Genomic DNA, 21,682 nt, shown 5'->3' on the forward strand with positions numbered 1-21,682 from the left:
ACTACCATGTTTCCCCAAACATAATACCTAGCCAGACCATCAACTCTAATGCATCTTTTGGAGCAAAAATTAATATAATACCTGGTGTTATATTGTATAAGACCCGGTATTATATTATATTACACCTGGTGTTATACGATATGATATTATATGATATATTATATTATATAAGATCTGGTATTACATTATATTATATCATATTATATTATACCCAGTATTATATTATATTATATTATATTATATTATATTATATTATATTATATTATTATACCTAGTCTATTATATTATATTATATTATATTATATTATATTATATTATATTATATTATATTAGACCTGGTCATATTATATGACAATAAGACTGGGTCTTATATTAATTTTTGCTACAAAAGACACATTAGAGCTGATGGTCCAGCTAGGTTTTATTTTCGGGTAAAGACGATACAAGAAATTCACAACCATTTCTTTCCATATGAGCTAAATTTTCTTCCCTTCTCCTCATATCCAAAAGGTCAGGTTCCATTTCAGGTGGATCCATGTTAAGCATCTTACCTGTTTAACACCATATTCAAAAGCCTTCTGGGCTAGTCGGCCAGGCCCCTCCACAGTTTTCCCATCATCATTCGGGCCCCAGCTCGCACTGTAAATATCCACATGTCCAGGATTGAATCCAATTGAACTCGCTTCAATAGCATCGGTCACAATGCCATCCAACATTCTTATGCCTGAACAGCAAAACAAACAAACACATAAGTTGATGTCAATATGTACATGTAGGATGGCACAATGCTCTTAATATTCATTTCTTAAAAGGACCATCAAAAGAGTCAAAAGCAGGGTAATCATTGGATATCCCATGACCCAGCTGCTAGCAGCACAAAGGAAGGTACAAGTCACTGCCTCTTTAAGCTTTCATTTCTGCCCTTTAGAGATAACTGTATGCGCTGTGCAGTGGCCATGGTTGTTGTGGATTACAAAATGTCTCCCTTCTTTCCACTATAGCAATAACCTGAAATTGACAGGAGAGCTTTTAGAGAGAGGCATCAAACAGCCCTCCCCTGACACACCTGCTTATGACTCTACCATGAATGGCTGTGGCCCAACCCGTGCCATGCAGAAGACTCTGTATGGGAAACCATGCAGCTTGAAAAGGTCTACTCACAATAGGAAACTAACAAATAAGGAAAGAATTCTTGTTTCTAAGCACTGATTAAAAATAACCCAGAGGCCATTCTATTATGTGTTTGCTAAGAAACATTTTCAAGGAACATGCTTCCTTTTCTTCTCAATAATCTCAAGGATGAAATCATTGCCATGGATTTCACTCCTGAGGGGGAATCATTTTTCATCGGGAGGAGGCAGACGCGGTAGTTCTTTGTGCTTTCCAATAGGCTGTCACCCATCATCAGACTCATGTACTCAAGAGCCAGGAAGGCAAAAGCAGTTTAGACAGAAGCCGGCAGTTACCTGGTTATTCCTGGCTTCAGGCTCATAATGCAATGGAGTGCACAGTCTTAGATTTCCACACTACTATTTACCGTGGATTGTAGGTAAAAGAACATGTAATTGACATGATTAGTGAAAGTCATATTTGTTTAAAAAATGCATTTGAGAAAAAAATCCCAGCTTCTTAACTTACTAGGTGCATGGTCGTGGGCAAATCACTTAACCTCTCTGTGCTTCAGTTTTTTCATCTATAAAATGGGGATAACAGCTCACATGCATTGAGGAGATAATACATGCAGCTTCCATTCTATATGCCTTAAACTTATGAACTCATCTATCCTTAGGACAACCATATGAGGTGGGTACTGTAATTCTCCCTGTTTTACAGATGGAGAGACTGAGGCCGGAGAGGGACAGTGACTTGCCCAAGGCCATATAGCTTGAAATTGGGGAGCCAGCACTTGAATCCCAGATCTGATACCCAAATGGATACACTGCCTATAATGTGTTGTAGGGTGAGTGATGAACATACCGTAGGTGTTAAAAATGAAGGTTATTATTAAAAAATGCACTTGAGGCTAGACTATCAAAGAGTGGCATAACGAATTAAAAAAACAGGTAGACTTGGAATCAGAAGCCTTGTGTTTTAGTTCTACACTGCCCCCCTTTCCTTGAGAATCTTGCTTCTGATGTCTCCGTTATAAAATGAAAGGATCAGATGATTCTCCCACAAACTAGCTACTTAGTTCATCATGACTTAAAAAGTGAATTCTTTTTCTAGGTGATTTGTGCTTCTGCCTTCATTTTCTTTAAATTAACATGGCACTTTGCTGATGCTAGTATCAGAGGAAACAGGAAAGACAAAATCTAAGAGAGTGCTATACTAATGAGAGGCATTTTATGTGCTAGGATGTAGTTATTTGATTTAGAAAAGGGAATATCGTCTCTGTGAGCCCCTACAAATCCACTCTCCACAGGAACATGGACTGTATCAGTGGGTTCTCTTTCTTCCCACTGGGCTCAGCCAACTGAGGATAGGAGCAGGAGGTTGGGGATGAGGGGAAAGTGAGGCACTCATTCCGCTGGATCGTCCCTGTCTAGAAACAGTTCTGTTGCTGTACTCCAGGCCATAGCACCTGTCCAGTGGTTCTCGCCTATGGCCACAGCGTCCTCTCTCCAGTTTCCACTGACTCCTTCCTCGTGATCCTTTATGCCTAAAGGTGGTAACATCTGTCCCCGTTTGTTATCCCTTGTTGGTTTCCTTTTAACTCTTGTAAATAGTTCCTTTATTAAATAGCTGTGATGGAACTTACCATATGTTTCCCCTGACTGAAAAACCTAGAGATTCTAAATATCTGCTATTAAAGACAACCTTTGGCTTCTTTATATAACAAGCATATTCTTTTTATTTTAAAAAACTGTTCCTTGCTATGAAATGCAGAACTACAGAATTGAGATTGAGAGGCAGGGAAAGACTGCCTAAATTTACCTCCTCCTTCTGCTTCCTGAGCACTCAATAACAAACCTTTCTAAATCAGAACACAGAGAAAATTAGATTTGGTTCCAAAGCTGTTCAACATTTCCATTTCCCCCCCACAGAGATGTATGGACTATATTCAGCTACCATTTTCTAGGAATCCAGGTCCATTGATTTGTTCACAAATCACACTCAAGTCCTGCTGCAAATTTTACAAGGAGTTCATTTCTTCCAGTGGTTGTTGAAGAACCCCACACCCCACCTCCTTTATACCAGGTGATGCAAAACTCCTATCAAAAGTGCAAAACCACAGGAACAGCACCCCCTGCTTTACCTCCGACTTTGGAATTGTATGCAATTCCGACCCCACACTTGTGATTGTTTGCTTGCATGGCAATTTCTCCTGCACATCGGGTCCCATGTCTGAGGATTGAAAAACAGAAATTATAAAACATAAATGAGGACAAACATTTGTTTTGTGCATAAATCCATGGTACATGGATGTATTAACTTTTTGTCAGCCTTGTTGTTGGTTTTCTTCCCAACAGCATTAGATAAAGTTGTAGGTATCAGCTGAAGGACACAGGTACAGGAGCCAGAGTACGTGAGTTCAGATTCTAGCTTCTTCCACTAATCAGTAGTAGGACCTTGGGTAAGTTAGTTGTCCTCAAAGGGTTCTGACATCACATACGATATTGTGTATAGAGTACTTAGAACAGTGGTTGGTATGTCGTAAGCACCCAGTACGTGTTAGGTATGGACATAATTATGAGCAACTCTGAATCTTTCAGAAATTGTTTCCAAATAAATGGCTTTTGCTCCATATTTTCTGATAGTGAAGTGGCTCCTCATTCCCCACCCTCCTCCTCTCCCCCAGTGACTTCCTTGGAGTTAGTTATCCTGGACCAGTCATAGTAGGACACAACAGAACAGAGTCCCTTTTCATGAACTCCTCTCCTCCTCTGACCGTTCACCAAACTAAAACACCTGAAGGGTTTCTGGTGCCGAGAAGAGTTGGAGCTTTTAAGAAGACACTACAGGCTAATTGGGAAAACAGGGTTCTCTGCAACTCTGACTGGGGTCAGCAGTCTGAACAAGATTGCTTTTGCAGTCAGGTAATGTGTGATTTCAGAGTATTGGGGGGGGGAGGGGGGGAATCCAGCTCTAAAACAGATCAAAGTCCACCCCCAAAGCATCAATTCTGAAATTCTGGGGATAACAATTGTCTTTTCCCACCACCACCTGACCTCCAGAGGGCCTGTAAGTAAGAAAACTTTAATGTAAATGTGTTTATCTCATAACTTTATTCCATTATGGAAGCATCTGGAGCATTATGAAGGCTGTTGGAGGAGCTGTGGACCAGATGTACTGACATAGAAGAAAAGACAGAACTGATTAGCTCTGAGCAACTGTCAACCAGCTTCTTTTAGACACTACCACACTACACATCTATTAATTTAGCCTGGTAAGGAATATAAAAATCCAGAATTGACTGGGTCACCCAAAACAATTCTGTTTCACTTATTCTGTTTCCTAAAGTACCAAAGATGATTTCCTGGTCTCCTTCCACTAAACAATGTTCCTGCTTCTTCCACATATTGGATAGGAATCCAAAGTCAGAACAATATAATTATCTTTAATTCAAGGTCTTCCCTAGAGTAGCAGACATCTGATTCTTTTTTGCTTCCTAGAATTTTCCCCTTTTGGGAAGTGGCCCTCCCTCACTCCTTGTGATTCTCTCGGTCACGAGGCACTTTCTTCCAGGCAGCTTGCAAGGATTAATGAAGATTCTGGAGATGAGAATTATGTTCTATCTCCAGAGTGTTGAGCTTCAAGCTCCATGTGAGCCATGTGGATTTTGCTGCCAGGCAAGATTCTACTGAGAATGAAGGGAAGTTGAGCGAGCAGCACTGGTAGCTGGAGATAGAGGGATGGGTATCTTGATGGCGTATTATTTGAGCTACTGGATCTTGCAATGCTTGAAACTAGACCATCCCTTGGGGGACGTGTTTTTTTTTTTTTCAAATCCCCATTTTACTTAATCTTTGAGTTAGGATTCTCTCACTTGGAACTGAAGCTATCCTGACCATTTTCTGAGGACTGTATGTACATTAAACACATAGAAGGCAGCATCTTTGATGGATTAACCCTCTTTGCCATTCTTGAAGGAGAAATTCCGTGTCATTCTCTGGGAAATGTACTTCCCTCCCCCGCCCATACCTCCCATCCCCAGGTCAGCAATGCCTGTATTTCCATTTACACAGGATGGGAGACAGGGCCCCAGAGAGCAAAATCTTCAGCCTCAGCCAACAGAATCAACCCGCTGGAAAACATCTCCAGCATTGTACTTCTGTCCTAAAAATGATGCAACATGACACGACCTATTATTTATCTCCTTCTATAATGAGGACTGTTTTCTTGAAAGGTACAGCAGGATCATACTACAAATTGGGGTTGATATATTTTCCTCCTCTTATCCTCACTTCCCACCTCCATGTCTTGAGAAAAAGGAAAGACTTCATCAAAGTGGTTCTGTGTCATTTTTTTTATAGACCTGTAGCTTTTTTCTTCCCTTAAATCAGGCTCTGAGATAAAATAACCTTCTATTATCTTAGAACAATGGTAGTAACTGGCATTTAAACAAATTGATTTTTAAAAAATTATTCCACAAGATAGTTTAAAGACTTCTATTATACTGGTTAAAACATCCTTGTCACACACGTTATTTAACTTGAAAAATAATCTGTAATTGGTATTGAAATACTGACTAGAGATGCATGCCAGCTTAATAGTGAGTTACCTGCACTTTTAAGGCTTTATTATTTAGTGATTCTTCTTTTGATTTGCAGATGAGAATTCAAGTGTAGCTTCTATTAATCTCATTTACATAGTAATAAAGAACAGTAGAAACACAGATCGTTTGGAGCCAAAATGCCCTGGAGTTGGGAGAAAACAGGTCTCTAATTGCTAGAAGGCCAAAATAAAAGGGGCCCACTCGTTTTCCAAAGTTGAGGGATTTATGATTGACAACATGGTTGAAGGGTAACTCTATTTCTTATTATAACTTTGACATATGAGAGGGATGCCACTTTTTGGTTGATAGTCTAGAGGACCCTGACAGATAGTTGCTTATTGTGTAATTTTTAAATAGCAGATTCTGAACCAGCTCAGAAAATGGACTTGTCTCTGCCTCTGCTCCTATCACATGATATTATCCTTGTCATGCCAATTTCTCGCTGACAGAGGTCTACCTGAGTCACTAAATGACAAGCCCTTGATCGTCATCATCATCAGTCACGTCATTTTCATTGTTGTCGTCATCATCATCACAGCAAGCACTTAAGTTTCTCAATGTACCAGGCACTCTCCAAGCCAGTTATATATACACACTCATTTAGTCCCCATAATAACCCAATGAAGTAGAATCTACTATTATCCCTTTTTAATAGGTGATCAAACTGAAGCACAAAGAAGTTAAATGATTTAGTCAAGGTAACTCAGCTACTAAGTGGCCGATCTCATATGTGATCTAAATCCAGCTGCAAAGTCTATACTTCGAACTGTTTGGCTCTGCCACACTAGCTCTGTGGTACGTGGAAGGTCCATGGTAGGCTGTGCTCTGAAGCTCAGAGTTTTCAGGCACAAAATAAGCAGGATGACATGGGTGGCTTCCTGGGGGGCCTTTGGAGATCTGTGATTTGGGAGAATTATATTATAAATACAGCGATGTGAGAGTCCCCTTTTTAGGGGAAAAAAGAGGGAAATCTTAGCCCCATTTTCATGAGTAGAAAAACTCGAGAGAGTGTCATTTCACTAAGGATTCACCTATCAGTCACGCTGCCACCACATACACGATAACCTATATTGGATCCTGGGGCCAGACTCCGGGTGCACCTCCTAGGAAAGAGGCTGACACCTCAGGCTAACAGTCTCCTCATGTTGCTGGCAGCAGATTTTCCTCTTACTCTGGGCCAAGGGAGTGAGATGAGAGTTGTCATTTTTATTTAATTCCAAGAAGGAATGAAGGCCCCTTTCTTCCAAGCACTTATTGCCATTTCCTTAGGAAGTTCCTTTCAGGAGGGTAGGGAGCAGGTGACTTGTCACCCATTTTTAGGAAACAAAATGAAAAACAGAGGCAGAGAGAGGTGATTGCCTCAAGGTCACCCTCTATACTGGTAATCAGCAAAGTCATGACTACCAGCCAGGTTAACATCACAAGGTCATGCTCCAAAAGTGCAGAAGTTCCTGGCCCCCCACAGCCCTGACTAAGAAATATGGCTGAAAGTTTATCTGGGGGACCCTGCTGTAAGTTCCTGGGACATCCCACTTTCCTTCAAGGGCACTCCCTCATATTTCCTGTTGCATTGTTACTGGAATATTCTACTTTCTAGGGGATGTTTACAGTTAACCCCTTTAAGAAATAAACCCAAGAAGAAGTAAGTGGTATTGAAAAAAGCAGTACCTTGGAAGTCTCCCTAAGCCTCCCCTCTCCTTAAGAAATAAATATACACCCAGAAATTGAGGCCAAGTCCATACCCCTTCCTGGGGTATGTTGGTCTTCTGGAGGGGCACCATGCAAAGAAAAAACTTTAGGTCAATATTACTGTATCAACCACATGGGAATTCTGAACGAGAATAAGGGAGAAAGGGAGCAGGACAGTGAGAATGAGACAGAGAAGGAAAGAGGGAGAGAGAGAGAACTTAATTGACCTAAGTTAATTGCTAATAGTCCAAGAGAGAGAAAGCCATACAGAGAAAAGGGAAGCACTTTATGTGGCAGCCACAAAGAGATTTTCGTTGCTTGCTCTTTCCATCCCCACTAGGGCTAGCAGCAAGCCCTAATTTTGCCTTAGCTTTGATCTGTTTTGGTGCAAGCTCTACTGGGTGGAATAAATAAAGAGGAAAAGTGTGAATGTCTCCTTGAAGCCTATAAGAGATATCATTATGCACACAGGAGTTCTCATATGGGCACAGACCCTTGGGGCTATGTGCCTAGAGAGTGAAGTTTCTTTGGGGTTAGGAAAGAGGGTTAAACTGTCCGTTGCCTCTGGGTCTTTACTTGGCTTCTTGCTTTGGCAGGTCTGGCTCTTGGCCTCCTTCATCACCCTATGGCTGCTATAGAGAGTTAATTTAGGGATCACAAGATTTCCTCTTTCTCTTCCCTTTCACTTTAGAATATCCATCAAGAACTCTGGAACATGCTACTAACAGTCCAATGCCCCAGAGACTGTGCTGAATTTGAGCACTGGCCTCAGGGTACCTTTCTCTTGTGTGATGTCTGGTCATGCTCTTCTGAAGGAACTGGGGAGCACAGCTGCAGCCCCCATAGGAAGCTATGAGGATATGCTATCTTGGTCGTCTCTATTTCTTCTCATGCTAACGTCAAGCATGCTGCTAAGAGTCAAAGATTCATAGAAGAATTGGGGGTGGGAGGGTTGGCCTCAAGGTTTTTATTCTTTGTGTCCCAAATATTCTTTCTAAAGCTATAGCTATGCAGTAACATTCTTATAAAAGAAAGTTTAATTGAAATATGGTTCTATAAGCCAAAGGGAATATAAAAATAGACGCTTCGGTTTTTGTTTTAAAAGCAACAAAATATTGTGGTATATATGGATGGTGTGCCTGAACATTATCTGAGAACTCAAACAAGGTAAAAGCATTTTAAAGTATTTATCCCCCCACCCCCAGCCAGAATCTGCATTTACTTACTTGTTCTCATTTGTGGGATCATATCGGGGAAATGGATCATGGTCATTATCGTTAAAATCATAGCTAGCCTCTGGATCCTAAAGAGACAACAGAAATAACACTTAGCATTATTAAAAAAGCAGCACTTCCTAAGCTTTCTACCCCTGTCCCATTCCTATCCTGGCCGATAGCTCGAAAGTCTGCATTTCAGAGTTTCTGGGCCAGAAGCTGATTATTTATTAAACCCATAAACCAGGCAGAGTCAGAAAAGGGAGCCAGCATCAAATTCTCAGTGAATGTTACAAAACTGATAGCTCATAGAAGCTCATGGAATATCAGAACCATGAGGAATCAGTTTAGTTAGTTCAACCACCTCATTTTTCAGATGAGAAAATTGAGGCCCAGAGAAATTGAATAATTTGACTAAGCGATATAGAGCTAGTTAGTGACACTTTGACATTCATCTCTCTAATGAATATAGGTGCAAAGAAGTGGCTGTGGGGTGGGGCTAAGTCCATAGTGATCTCCTTCAGCCTCCCCAGTTACACTAAATAAACATGGAATTTAGTTAAAGAGACGGTACTTGAAATTCAAGGTAAGCTTCCAGGTCCGATCCCCTTTTCCAACCAGATCACTACACTTAAACATCTTCCACACAAGAATTCTATCTCCACTGCTGCCACTTCTCTACATTTTCCATGTCTTTTAATAATTCCTACTTTCCAATCATCTTTTTTATCTCTTCTTTCCTTTTCCTTTGCACTTTAGCTGAGGAATGTTGGGTGAATGGACAGGATGAGAGTAAAAAAAGGGACACTTTTAAAGGTGAAACACTGATCCAAAGGCCTAAGATACTATGGAAAGCTTCATAAACAATTAAGTAAATAGTTTTCATTTACTTATTTCCCATTTCGAATAAGCTTTTCTTTCCTCAGCTGGTTATTGTTGCACTGTGTAGTGTACGCTTTGAATTGGCATGAAAGGAATCACATTCACATAACTTCATGTGATAGATACTGACCTATCAGGGATGTGAGGAGGAAGGCGGTGAGAATGATCTCAGCCATCAGGCTGGATCTGATGGCTTTAATACCGCCAGTGTCGTGGAGCCCAGGATCTGAATGGCTTTTAATAAAGGAGTTGGTGTAGGTGCCTTTCCCCAACCCCAGTGCACATACTTTTGGACAATCCTTGGTTCCACGAGATTCTTTCAATGCCAACTGATCCAAAATAGTTCCTAGGGGCTGGCAGAGGGGTGAGGGAATTGGCAAAGTCTTGGCCCACCCTTCCCAGGGCCAGCATCTACGTGTCCTAACTATGTGTCTGTGTAGACAGCTCCCAAAGCTGTAAGTCAGGAGAAGGCCCAGACTCACGTAATTGGCGTAGATGTCCGTGTGATTCCACTCCAAGCCATCATCCAGTACAGTGATAACAACTCCTTTGCCCGTGATGCCTTTTTGCCAAACAGGTATCACATGGAGATCCAGCTTGGGCAGGGAGGCGGTCGTCCTCGTGTCTCGCTGGTAAGGAAAAACAAAGAAGAATTGGGGCAATCAGGGCTTGAGTGTTGCACAATGAGAACTGCCTCTACCGTCTGGAGAGCCATCTTTCCTTTTCCTGGGGTCACTGTACGCTTTAGAAGAAGGCGAGTATGTGAAATAAACAAAGTTGAGGGTAAGGCCAAGTGAAATGTAAGAGTGCTGTTCTTTTCCCAATTGTTCCAGTGGAAGATCACTCAAAAGGATGAATCACCCTGTGCCCCTTCTCTTTGGGCTACACGGCTTTGAAGAAGAAACTCATCCCTGAGTTTCTTTCACTTATAATGACATGCTCGAGCTTTCTATCTACCTGAGCTTTGTTTGCTGTCCTGTGTTTCCATCTTCCCCCAGATCCCAAGCCTCAGTTGCCACAGTGAACCTACTTTATATCGTCTGGTTCAGTCATTTGTGGATATTTTCATAAGTTTTCTGAAAGAAAAAGCAGAACCTGGAATGCCCAGGAGGCTGTGGTCTCACCAGGACTTGCAATTTAATTGCCTATTTACAAATGTGAGTGATTTAGGGAGCAAGTATCTGAGAGAGGAGATTTGGGGTTTTCTTTTCCAGATAACTTTTCTGATCATTACAGTGTAGGGGCGAAGAGCTGGACAGCAAGAAACACAGACACGAGCATATTCCCAAGCGTTTGCCATGAGTACTGTTTTGGAAGCTCTAACTTGCAAGACATGGCTCTTCTGCACTTACTCCAGATAAGCTTCAGAAGATGGAAAGGCAACAGGCCCTCCTCTCACAGCAGCTAAAGATCTGTGTTTCACTCTTACCTAGTAAAACAGAAGATCCAGATCTTGGAAGGTCGCATCAGCCCTAGTCTCTAGGTAACTAGCTCTCCGCCGAATTCTCCCTCATTTAAAAAAAAAAAAAATCCATTGTGCAGCTGTAACAAAATAAATAACCAAGTTCCCACACAGTCCTTCTGTAAGTACTCACCAAGTACCACTGCTGATTCCACATTGGATCATTGAAGAGATTTAGTGCTGAGTCTCCTCGACTTGAACGTTTCCTTCTCTCTTTTTCATACTGCTGTTCAGCCCATATCACCTACAAAGAGTTGTACAGCAAGAAAATCAACAAACAGCCACTGCTGTGTAATCACTTTCCCTCCAGCTAGCTCCAGTCCCCTCCCCCTCAGAGTTCAAGCAGCTCCACCGTGTTTTCCTTTGACTACAGATCAAACCAGCAGCTCTGTGAGAAGAAGGGACTGCCCACTGGGGAGATGACCATTTCCTGCATTACAGTAAAATGTACTTTTGGGGGAAGGAGAAGCAGTCAGTGAAGGGATGATTCCCTCAAATTATTTACACAGTTATCACAGTGGAAGTAAAAATTCAGCCTGCTCTCATCAGCAAATGGACCATAATACCCAGTTTTACATTGAGGTTCCAGGGCTTTGTAGCTGAAAACTTGTCCATTTTCATGGACTGCGTCAACAAGCTAAGGGATCCCAGAGACTGCTGCTGTGGTGCTCTTACAGCTTAATTCCTCTTTCTTTACACATAAAAGGCAGAAACTGTGAATGTTACACCAGACAAGAAAGGAGCAATGTCTTTGCTAATCTGAAACTCTGGCTCCCCTGTGCTTCAGTCTCTTGCTTAAGAGTATTTCATCTGAGAAACAGGTCCAGGCGGACGGATGAGCACTACTGACCATGAACACTTACCATTAATTTGGTCTCATGTATTATGCAGAGAGATTTGACAGTACAAAAATTACCTGCCCCACATTTATGGCATAATGCTATTGCCACACTGGGGGCCCTGAGAGGGTGAGGGGCTGCCTTGTGGTTACAGTCATTATGAAAGAACACCCTGCTCTTATTTTGCTGGGCAACATGACTGTTTCCTACCCAAAACATATCCTCTCTGTTGTACACGTGATAGTCGAGTACGTGGTGGGATATTGTTACTGTGAGAATACTTATGAGTCAGACCCAAAAATAAAAACTGAAAAATAATTTGCAGCTAAAGGATAAAACCATCCACTAAGACTGTCGTGAATTTTTCAATTGGAAAATCTACTGCTAACCTATTATAAATATTGGGAAGGACTTGAGAGCTAGAAATTAGTCACTATAATTTATTTTTAAAGTGCCTGTGTTTTCAAGCTTAATTGTTTTGGCTTAAAATACCTCAATGCTTGGAATATATTGCCTGCATCTGAGTAGGTCTTTGAACGCTGGCTGCTGGGAGCAAGTACTAATTTTTGAGGGAGAGAGTAACTTACAGTTGGAGATTTCATTAATAGTCTTATAGCGGATTGCTGCATTCAGAGGGCTAATTTGAAAGGATATTATTCCCCATTAAAAAGAAAGCAGTAAAATGGCAATCAAAAACAATGAAAAAAATGGAATATAAGAAGAGGCACTCTGCCATCTGATCAGATAAACATCCAATTGTTGGAAACAGTGTTACGATCAGTGTCATTGACTCCAAATCCCATCGTAATCTGTACAAAAGCAGACCAAATGGAATGGAACAAATTGGTGGTACCTTTCTATTATGTATAGAATAGGTATCATGTACTTAATTGTAAATAATCCTTTTGATTTGGAAAGAGCATTCAAGATTACCTAATCCAACCTTCCACTGCAAGCTTCTCTGGGTTCTATAATTTTTCCTATAATTAAATTATTCTGGGGATAATTTTTATAGGATCATACAGATTTCTTTTTTTATGAAGTTATGTCAGAGAGGAAATTCTTAGCTCTTCTTCATTATTCCTTGAGATTTCTCTTTCAAATCAACTATTGAGGAAATACCTAAAGAATGGTATTGGGGCATCTGTTCATTTTAGTGAGATTCTTTGAGTAATAATAACAGTTCAGTATAATCCACTCTGTCCAACTTTCTGCTATGAAGATGAGAAGGGACATCAGTTTGACTTCCTTGTGCCTTAAGGTCAGGCATGCATTTAGTCAACAAGGAAATCGCTCTCTTGTTTTGTCAAAGGACTAAGCCTAGCCAGAGTCTGGAAAGTGGTCCTGCTTTTCAGAGCCCACAGACAATAAGCCATCTGCCTTGGGATGAAGAAGGGAAGACTTCACTGGCAAGAAACTTTTAAAGTAGTGTTCAGGGCCCCTGATTTGATCTCCCACACCTCACTATTAATTTGAGTAAAAGCGAACGATGGGTATGTATGAGCTCTGGGTTACCGTCAGTGGTCCTGACACAGCATTCTTTGTCTGAGTGTGGTTGCTTTTTTTACATTTGAACACTAGTAACCATCAGGCCCAGTCATTCGCTATCCTCATAATCTGTTTTGTTCTTTTTAAAAATGTTATTAGTGGCAGAACAAATGAAATAGAAAATTATTTCACAAGTTTATGAAGTCCATGTACTTTCAACAGTTCTATCACCTTTCTCTCACTTAACTTTTCTTTCTGGGAAGTTGAAAGGATGTGTTCTAGTTCTCACAAAGCTTCCAGAATTCTCTAGATTGTCCTAGGCAACAGAAATCATATATACAAATATCAGGGCAGCCAGGGTAAATTTCCACCAGTATGGCACATTTTCAAGGAAAGGCAACATTGTGTATACAAACTGCCATACTCCCAAAATACTCAACATTTCTATAGATATGTTTGCTGACCTTGAAAACAGACTTCAAAAATCAATAGGTACATTATATATACTTTCAAATCGTCCCCACACTATTTGTCTGTATTTATTCAAGACATTTCCTGCCATCGCCTCACCATTGAATATGTATACAAACCAGGATAAAAAAGAGATCAAATGTTTTAGATCAAAACAATACAATACTAATGAAAACATTTGCCTCATAAAGACATGGATTTAAAGCTCCCTCATAAACACTAGTTTCCTATATAACCAAACTAAATAGAAATGGCAGAATGTTTTGTTATTTTTTCAATTAGATTGAAATGTTATTAAAAGCAAGGTTCATATATTATATTTCTTTGGCATCCCTACATCAGATATTATAATGCTTGGTACATAATAGGCATAAAATAAAAGGCTGTTGATTGTATTGTCAAACATTTTCATTAGCGCTGTCACTTTATTTTCAATATTCACTTTCATGCTCTTAGACCAAATTTCTGAGCTACTATTACATATGAGGTCTGACAATTAAGTTCTCGAATTCATCCTAGAAAAAGTGCTACATACCTCATTGCTGAATATCACTACGGTCACCTTCGAAGTACTCCCCTTGGGAAGCTATGCACCAACACCAGCACCTAGTCCACTCTTCAAAGCAATTTTGAAACTTTTTCTGGAATGGCCATCAGACCTGTCATCGTATTACCCTCGATGTCCTGAATGTCATCAAAATGTCTTCCTTTCAATATTTCCTCTATCTTTGTGTAAAGAAGGAAGTCATTGGGGGCCAGATCAACTGTTCCAGTACAGTTATTTGTTTACTGGCTAAAACTCCCTCACAGACAGTGCTATGTGAGCTGGTGCATTGTTGTGATACAAAAACCATGAATTGTTGGCGAAAAGTTCAGGTTGTCTAATCTTTTCATGCAGCCTTTTCAGCACTTCCAAACACTTGGTTAACTGTTTGTCCAGTTGATACAAACTCATAATGAATAATCCTGATATCAAAAAATGTTAGCAACATTGTTGCAACAAGTACGCGAAGTTAATTGTCAGACCATAAATATCATATATGTATAGTATGTTTTATGCTATATATATATATATATATATATATACACATATATATATATATATATATATATAATTTAATTAACCAATCCAATCCAGTTATATTATTATGTGCATTATTATGTGCACTTATAACCCTATGGAACTAACAAGAAACACTCCAGATAAATGTGTTCATGGTATAGAAGACTCACATGTGCATGTGCTTTGGCTCTTGTTGGCAATCACAAAGAAAGCAGGTAAGTCAGTTACTGGTGTGAAGACTGAGGCACAATACTTACACGATCATCATCAGATAATCTCTTAGTGATATGAAGGGCACTCCTTCGAGACCTTCGAGGATGGCTTTTATGTTTGAATAAGTAGTGATTTTCGAGTGATCCAATCTATAAGAGAAAAATAAATAAAATAACAATCCACTTTCCAAAACAAGTATATATGGGTTGGATTGAAACCCAACTAAATTAGAGACAGACAACATTTATTAATTCCATTCCCTGTACTTGAAGTTGATTTTTTTCTTCATGAGGTAGGTACTGCTACAGACTTCCCTTTCTTGTCTGTGTTGAGTGAGATGAGCCTTATGAAATCATTGCTTGGGCTCCCAGTCTACTTGGGGGCTGCTGATGCTTCTGTTTCACACATTTCAGAGGAACTACATTTGTTTTTCTATGTGACAATATTGTGTTGGTAGACATTATTTTTTTTAAAACCTATTTTATCAAATTTACAACTGTGGGACAATAACTTGTGGAAAGCTGGCAAACCCTTTGGGGACAATGTAGGGTCAGTGCCACATCCAGATAAAACAATTTGTTGTTGTTATAAAATGTAAGCATTGAATCCATTCTGATGATTGTTATAAGCTAGTAGTGACCACTTGACTTTCCTCTTTAAGGCTTTGGGGTAAATCTCAGCATACCACATTTCAGACAGGTGTTCTACCATAGAGGGTGTAAACTTCTCTGGGTGACTGGCAACACTTTTGGTCCATTTAGAACTATGTTGGTTATTCTTTTAAGCTAGTGTCCCTTTATCCAAAATAGTACTTAATTTGAAGCTACCAGGTTCTGTAAATATCCTGTATTTTTTTTTCTTTTTAAATTAAGAGAAACAATTGACCGTGGGTTGTTTCAGAAGAATTGTATAGTTATCATCATCTGGAGCCTTTTTAAATAGAGATGCTTAGGCCCTGCTCAAAGACTGAACCTCAGGGAGTAGTAGATCTGTTAGAAGCTTTAGATGGAGTTGGGAAGAAAGAATCTTAGCCACAAGAAAAGATCACCAACGCTTAGCTCTTTTTGTACTGTCAACTGGTTTTGCTTTTGGTTGCCCAACCCCAATCCTAGCTTTACCCTGAGGCTTTAAGGAGCTCAGGATAGTGATGCTAAACTAGTGTAAGCAAGGGAGAAGCAGAACCAGAAAAGCATTATTCGTCTTTTACAAAGAATTGTTATTTTAAAACTGTTTGTCAGTAATGCCATTTTAACTAGAAATGGCTACAGAAAATATAGCCTATGCAAATCATGTGTAAATATAGATGGCTTTCTCCACTATTTTTAAAAGCTTCTTGTGACTATGTCATCCTTCCACAGAGATCCTACCAAGAATACTGACACATTGTTTTTCAGTTTTGGGATTTATGATTTTGAAAGGCAATTCCCATAATGAGCGATCCAGTTTTGGATGTGTGCCTGGGGCTAACAGGTGAGAAGAGGAAGAGGGATGTTTTTGCTCCTTCCTCCAATCCCCTTCCATGTGCTAATTAGCAGTCCAAAGCATACAGATCAGCTCCCAGTTTTCCTCTCCCACCATAGTACACACAAGATTTCCATGATGTCAACAGTATACACCAGTACAATTCCCCCCACTACTCCCTCTTTCTTTAGATCCCAACAAATACTTGCAGTGTCCAACCTACTATACTAAGCAGCTTTCTTTGTATCTCCCTGGTTTCCCACAAGCTGTTTTCTATGCCTGGAGTGCCTTTTCAAATCTCATCATGTTCTCCTGGCAACCTTTGACTCTTTTCCTAAACTCTGTGCAAATATTTCCTCCTTTGTGCTGTCTTCTTTCACCCCTCCCCAAATTTCCTTCCATCTTCAGTCCTTCCATCAACAAATATTGAGACACCGGATACAATTTCTATTACGACCAAAGGCATGCAATTGCAATCATTCGTTTCTAAACCAGTCTCCTCCAGATTTTTGATTCTTGGGAAATGTCTTTCCCTCCTATTAGTCCTCAGCCCGCTAACATGGAGCCTGGCACAGAACAAGGTCTGAGCAAAAGCAAGTCTTGGTCTGCTACTGGGACACGGAGAAGTCAATCTGTACTGACTTTCCTGCTTGGAATTTCAAAGACAGTTTGGCGCATAAAGTTGGAAAATGAAGCCTCTGGTAAAGGAAGACGTATTCCCCAGCGTATTATATCTACGGAATCGCCAACGCCCACGCTGATTACTCATCTGTGACTTCAGCCGCGCGTCTCTACCACCACCTCCCGAAAAAACGCGCGCCAAAATGTTTCACAACTCCCTCCTGCCCCGCTTCAATGCACACCAACTTCCAAGGCAAGGGGTGAGGGCTTGATTCTAAGTCAAGGAAAAGGAAAGCTTAGATCAGAACTCACACGCCCTGGAGTTCCCCCGAATGGCACCGCTAGGCAGCGCCGCCCCACCCCCACCCCGCCCCCTCGCAAGGCCTTAAAGCCCCCTCCCCGGCCCCAGCTATCTATTAACCCAGCTCTCACTTGAACAAGCAACAATTTCCATTACAAACTGAAACCCTAAGGGAAGCTATTACGCATTTGGCTGAGGAACAAGAAAGAAAGAAATCCTTTCCCCAGTCAGTTCTGCAGTTTGACCCTTCAGGGGGGTCTGACCAAGAAAAGTTAGGAAGCTCAGACTTGGGGCTCGCGGTAGAGGAGTGGATAGTTGGTTTATGTCTTTTACCCGCCTATTGTCCCGCCGGCACCCCAGGCCACTCGGCAGACCCCCAGCCTCCGAGTCCTTAGTCCCAGCCGCTGGCACTCTCCCAACACCCTGGGCGTGCCCCCAAAGGTTGCCCAGGGACACCCCCCAAGCCTGCTTAGACCCTTGCATCAGGACTTGGATCGGATGCTGCCATATTGAAAAGAAGGAAACAGCCGGCTCTTGACGCAGACTGGCTGAATCCCAGGGGACGGAGCTCACTGCCTCTCCCGGGGGCGCTTGGTTGGTAAGAGCCTGCGTGCATCTCAAGTTCGGTGAATAAGCGTGGAAGGATTTTTCTTCCAAACCGCGCGGGAACGGATTTCAATTCCAGAGCGGACAACAGCAAGAATAAGCTCTACCCAGCTGCAGCGGCTCCGTTCTGCCTGGCTGCGCCCAGCCCAAACAATAAATAATGCAAGGCTTCTCTCTCCAAGCGCGTCAGGGGCAAGAGCTGGAGAAGCTCCTGTCCTTTACCACCGAGCTCAGGAGAACGCAACCTGGGGCTCACATTTGGGAGATCGCGCTCCATTCCCGCCAGTCCCCTTGGGCCCCACAAAGTTTCTTGAAAGTGCAAACTCTTACCTGACCCAAAAGGTCATAGCCCAGCTCCTCGGCGATGGCCGAGGCCGCCTCTGGTCCCCCGGGGATCTCCGCCGCCCATTCGTTCACAAACTGCCTCTTCGCTTTTACAGTGTTCAATGCACACCAAGTGCAAAAGAGAGCGAAAGCAGTACATTGCAGAGTCCAGGCTCTTCGCTCCATGGCTCACACACTCGCTTGCACAGAAGTGGGAAGGAGAGGGGGAAAAGAAGCAAGACAGGAGAAAAGCCAGAAGGACTCGCCCTTTTCACCCTCGAGCTCTGGACCGCTTCTCGCTTCTGGTTTCTCAGCGAGGAGAGAGGAGGCACAGCGAGGAGAGGCTGGGCGGCGGCGAGCGCTGAGTGCAGCGCTTCGGTCGCCCGGCGGAGTGGAGCCCCAGCCCTTCCCAGCCCGAATGGAAATGAGTGTTTACACGTCAAATCGACGAAAGCCATCTCTTGACGTCAGATCTACCTGGACTAAGATCTGGATGGTATTCCCGGCGGGGTGGAGAGGCGGGTAAAATAAGCAGGGAGGGATTAAGAAAGGAAGGCACCGATGGCTGGGATCAGTTACCTGTGTTCCTGTCGGATCGTAAATGCTGCCGCTGTGATAAACACCTTCACTTCTCAGAGGGAAGTGCCCCATTGGAATAGAACCACCAAGAACCAAAGGCTGGCAGTGCAGCACACTTTCCCTCCTTTCTTTCCGTTTTCTTTCTCTCTCTCGCGTGTGTAATGGCTCTGTGGGTATCAGCACCGGCTGTGAAGAGCAGGGCTCTTAAGTCTTTCGGATCTGACAGGCTGCGAGGGCAGAGGAGAAAAGCTTCTACTCCCCAGAAACTGAATTAAATTGCCTAAGGAATACGTCTGGAATACAACGTTAAAGCCATACTTTTAAAAAATGTATTTTTAACCATCCAAACCCTTAGTTAGCAAGTTGATTTCCTTCTTCCCTCTGAGTCTCAACCTGTCAAACAGGGTCTAAAATTCTGTTCCACATATTGCAGCGCCCGAGACCTCCCACTTTACAGTGCTTATCAGAAACACGATTAATCACATGATTTTTTTAAACAGAAATATATTTTCTTTATTCATCAACAAGAGGGTCTAAGGACTCAAATGCTATTGTGTTGATTCGCGGAGAGAAAGAGCAGTTTTCATTAACTCTGAACTTTCCATTTTTCCCTCAGTAGAGCTCTCTTCACTTTGGTGTTGAACTGAAACTGTGCTATTACTTTCCCTTAAAACGCACAATGTCTCTTTGTGGAAGAATGCTTTTCCGTGGGAAGAGAATAAGCAGATGATACCTTTTCCCCCTCTCCCCTCTTCGAGGGAAATGAGTTTAGTCTATGGTAGCGGAGGGTGTTCGGATCCTGAGGGTTGAAGCTGGCGGGCGATGCCCGGGGGGTGTAGTATTCAGCACCGGGGAATGGACAGCGCCACACACGCTTGTGGTGGGAGCTGCCCTTCCTTCCGAGCCCCAAGGACCGCCGCTCTCCGGCAACTGGCCAGCACCAAGCTGTTTTTCTTTTGTCCTGTACCTTGCGCCTTTTTAAAACAGAAAATAGGAAATTGACCGCAAGGGAGAAGTGTGGTTAGGTTCGTGACTACGTATCTAGAGCTCTCGGGAAACGTGTTGGACACAGCCCAAAAGTAAAATTGCAGGGGATTAAAAGTCTCATCTGCGAAAGGTTTTCTTTTTTCTTTTTCTAAGCTCCCAACCACCTGGGGGCGCAGACTCTTCTACAGAAAGAGGAGAAAGGGAATAAGATTGGGAAGAAGGTATATGAGTTTGTGGAGAAAGAAAGCAAAGGATAGCCTTTACAGGAAGCCAAATGAAACTACACTTGGAGGAGGAAGCCGAGGGCTAATTCTTCGTTTGCCTCCATGTTTGCAGACCTGAGAACTACATTAATAATTTCTTTAAGCAGAAAGCTTCTTAACAAAAACAAATGTAAATGTTAATAAGCCTTGTGATGCAGTTAAGTGTACTACAGCCATGTAACTCTCACATGAGATGTTGTGGAGTGGGCTCAGATTCAGAGCTCTTCTGTCAGCTCTGTAAATTCACATCACGTGAGTGTTGAACGCTGGGTGAGCTGTCTTCTTTTCCCTTCATGCCTCAGCCTGAGTTGTGGCCTCAAGGTCTCTAGGGTGTTTCATTCTCGCAGCAGACAGATACTGAGTGCTAGCAAGGCAAAAGAAACTTGTGGCAAATGTTTAATAGTGGTAGGTATGATGAGAGCAGGAATATGCTTGCTCCTTTCTTATTATTGTTCAAGCAAATCAGTTTGGCAGACTGTTGGCAACAAGGCCAGTGTCTCATTAATGAGACATTTGTCTTAAATGGAGCATCGTGCAAGCCTGGAATAAACATTCGGTTGGTGTACTTATTAGGACAAACTACATTCTCAAAGAAAGAAAGTAATATTCCCATCCAAACAATATATATCAGTAATTTATTCTGAAATTATCTGAATTTTATCTGATGGACCCTATTTGCTACAATGTTCTGGGCTGCAGAAGAAATGAATGCTCACTAAGGCTAACGGTGCAAATATATGTATAGTCCATCTTAATATCATCATATAAAGGGCTAGCCCTATTCTGCTGTGTGGGTCAGAGGAATAACCTTCAGGCTCATCAGTGTTATATTTTATATCATCAATTAAAAGAGCAAATCATCACTCTTACGTTCATTTTAATAGCATTGGATTTGTCTGATTATACAGAAAATAGGATAATTCGGAAACTGAAAAGGACTATATTTCTATTCTGAATTATCATGTGAATGAGATGCCTTTCATGACTGCTCCCAACTGCTCAGTGATACAATTAATCATATATTAAGTTTACTTGGAGAGTAATAGAAGCAAAGCTAGTATGAGCAGGAAGTAAGAATATGTTCAGAGATCTTTAGATCACCATATCTCTTTAGTCTTAGAAAACAAATTTTTAAAAACGTTTGTTACTGCGAAATAAAGAATCTCCACTAAAGTGCACAATAAGGTGTTCAATGATTTATCACGAAGTGAACACTGTGTAACCATTGAGGTCAAGGAAAAGAACGTTTCTAGCCCTTCAAAATAATATTCCAAGATTTTCACGAAATATAGGAGGAGTGAGGAAATAGGTTTAACTTTTTTCCGGTTGCTATATAGACTTACCTGTTTCCTTTGGGTAATAGTCACTATTATTAAGAAAAAGTCTGTAATTAATTAGTCTGTAATTAAACCAGAAGTTATTTAGTTTCTGACACTTAAACTCAGGAGAAGTCTAGTAAAAATCTGGTTTCCTGGCTTCTTTTAAAAACTGGAAAATATGGGT

At 41.6% G+C, this 21,682-nt stretch overlaps 1 protein-coding gene across 1 annotated transcript in view; it reads right to left on the reverse strand.

The window, feature by feature from the left end:
- PCSK1 (proprotein convertase subtilisin/kexin type 1) overlaps window positions 1–18,749 on the reverse strand; it is a 38,442-nt gene extending 19,693 nt beyond the window's left edge. The window contains exons 1-7 of the mRNA XM_019727905.3: window positions 18,357–18,749; window positions 15,082–15,186; window positions 11,097–11,207; window positions 9,984–10,130; window positions 8,632–8,708; window positions 3,257–3,345; window positions 552–724 (exon numbers count right to left, since the gene is read on the reverse strand). Of these exons, the coding sequence (XP_019583464.2) occupies window positions 552–724; window positions 3,257–3,345; window positions 8,632–8,708; window positions 9,984–10,130; window positions 11,097–11,207; window positions 15,082–15,186; window positions 18,357–18,536 (882 nt within the window). The 5' untranslated portion in view covers window positions 18,537–18,749. The remainder of the gene's footprint in view (window positions 1–551; window positions 725–3,256; window positions 3,346–8,631; window positions 8,709–9,983; window positions 10,131–11,096; window positions 11,208–15,081; window positions 15,187–18,356) is intronic.
- Between the last annotated feature and the right edge of the window lie 2,933 nt (window positions 18,750–21,682).

This window comes from Rhinolophus sinicus, chromosome 3 (assembly GCF_057876585.1).
Source record: "Rhinolophus sinicus isolate RSI-liver-muscle chromosome 3, RSI-T2T, whole genome shotgun sequence".
In the NCBI taxonomy this organism is placed as follows: Eukaryota; Metazoa; Chordata; class Mammalia; order Chiroptera; family Rhinolophidae; genus Rhinolophus; species Rhinolophus sinicus.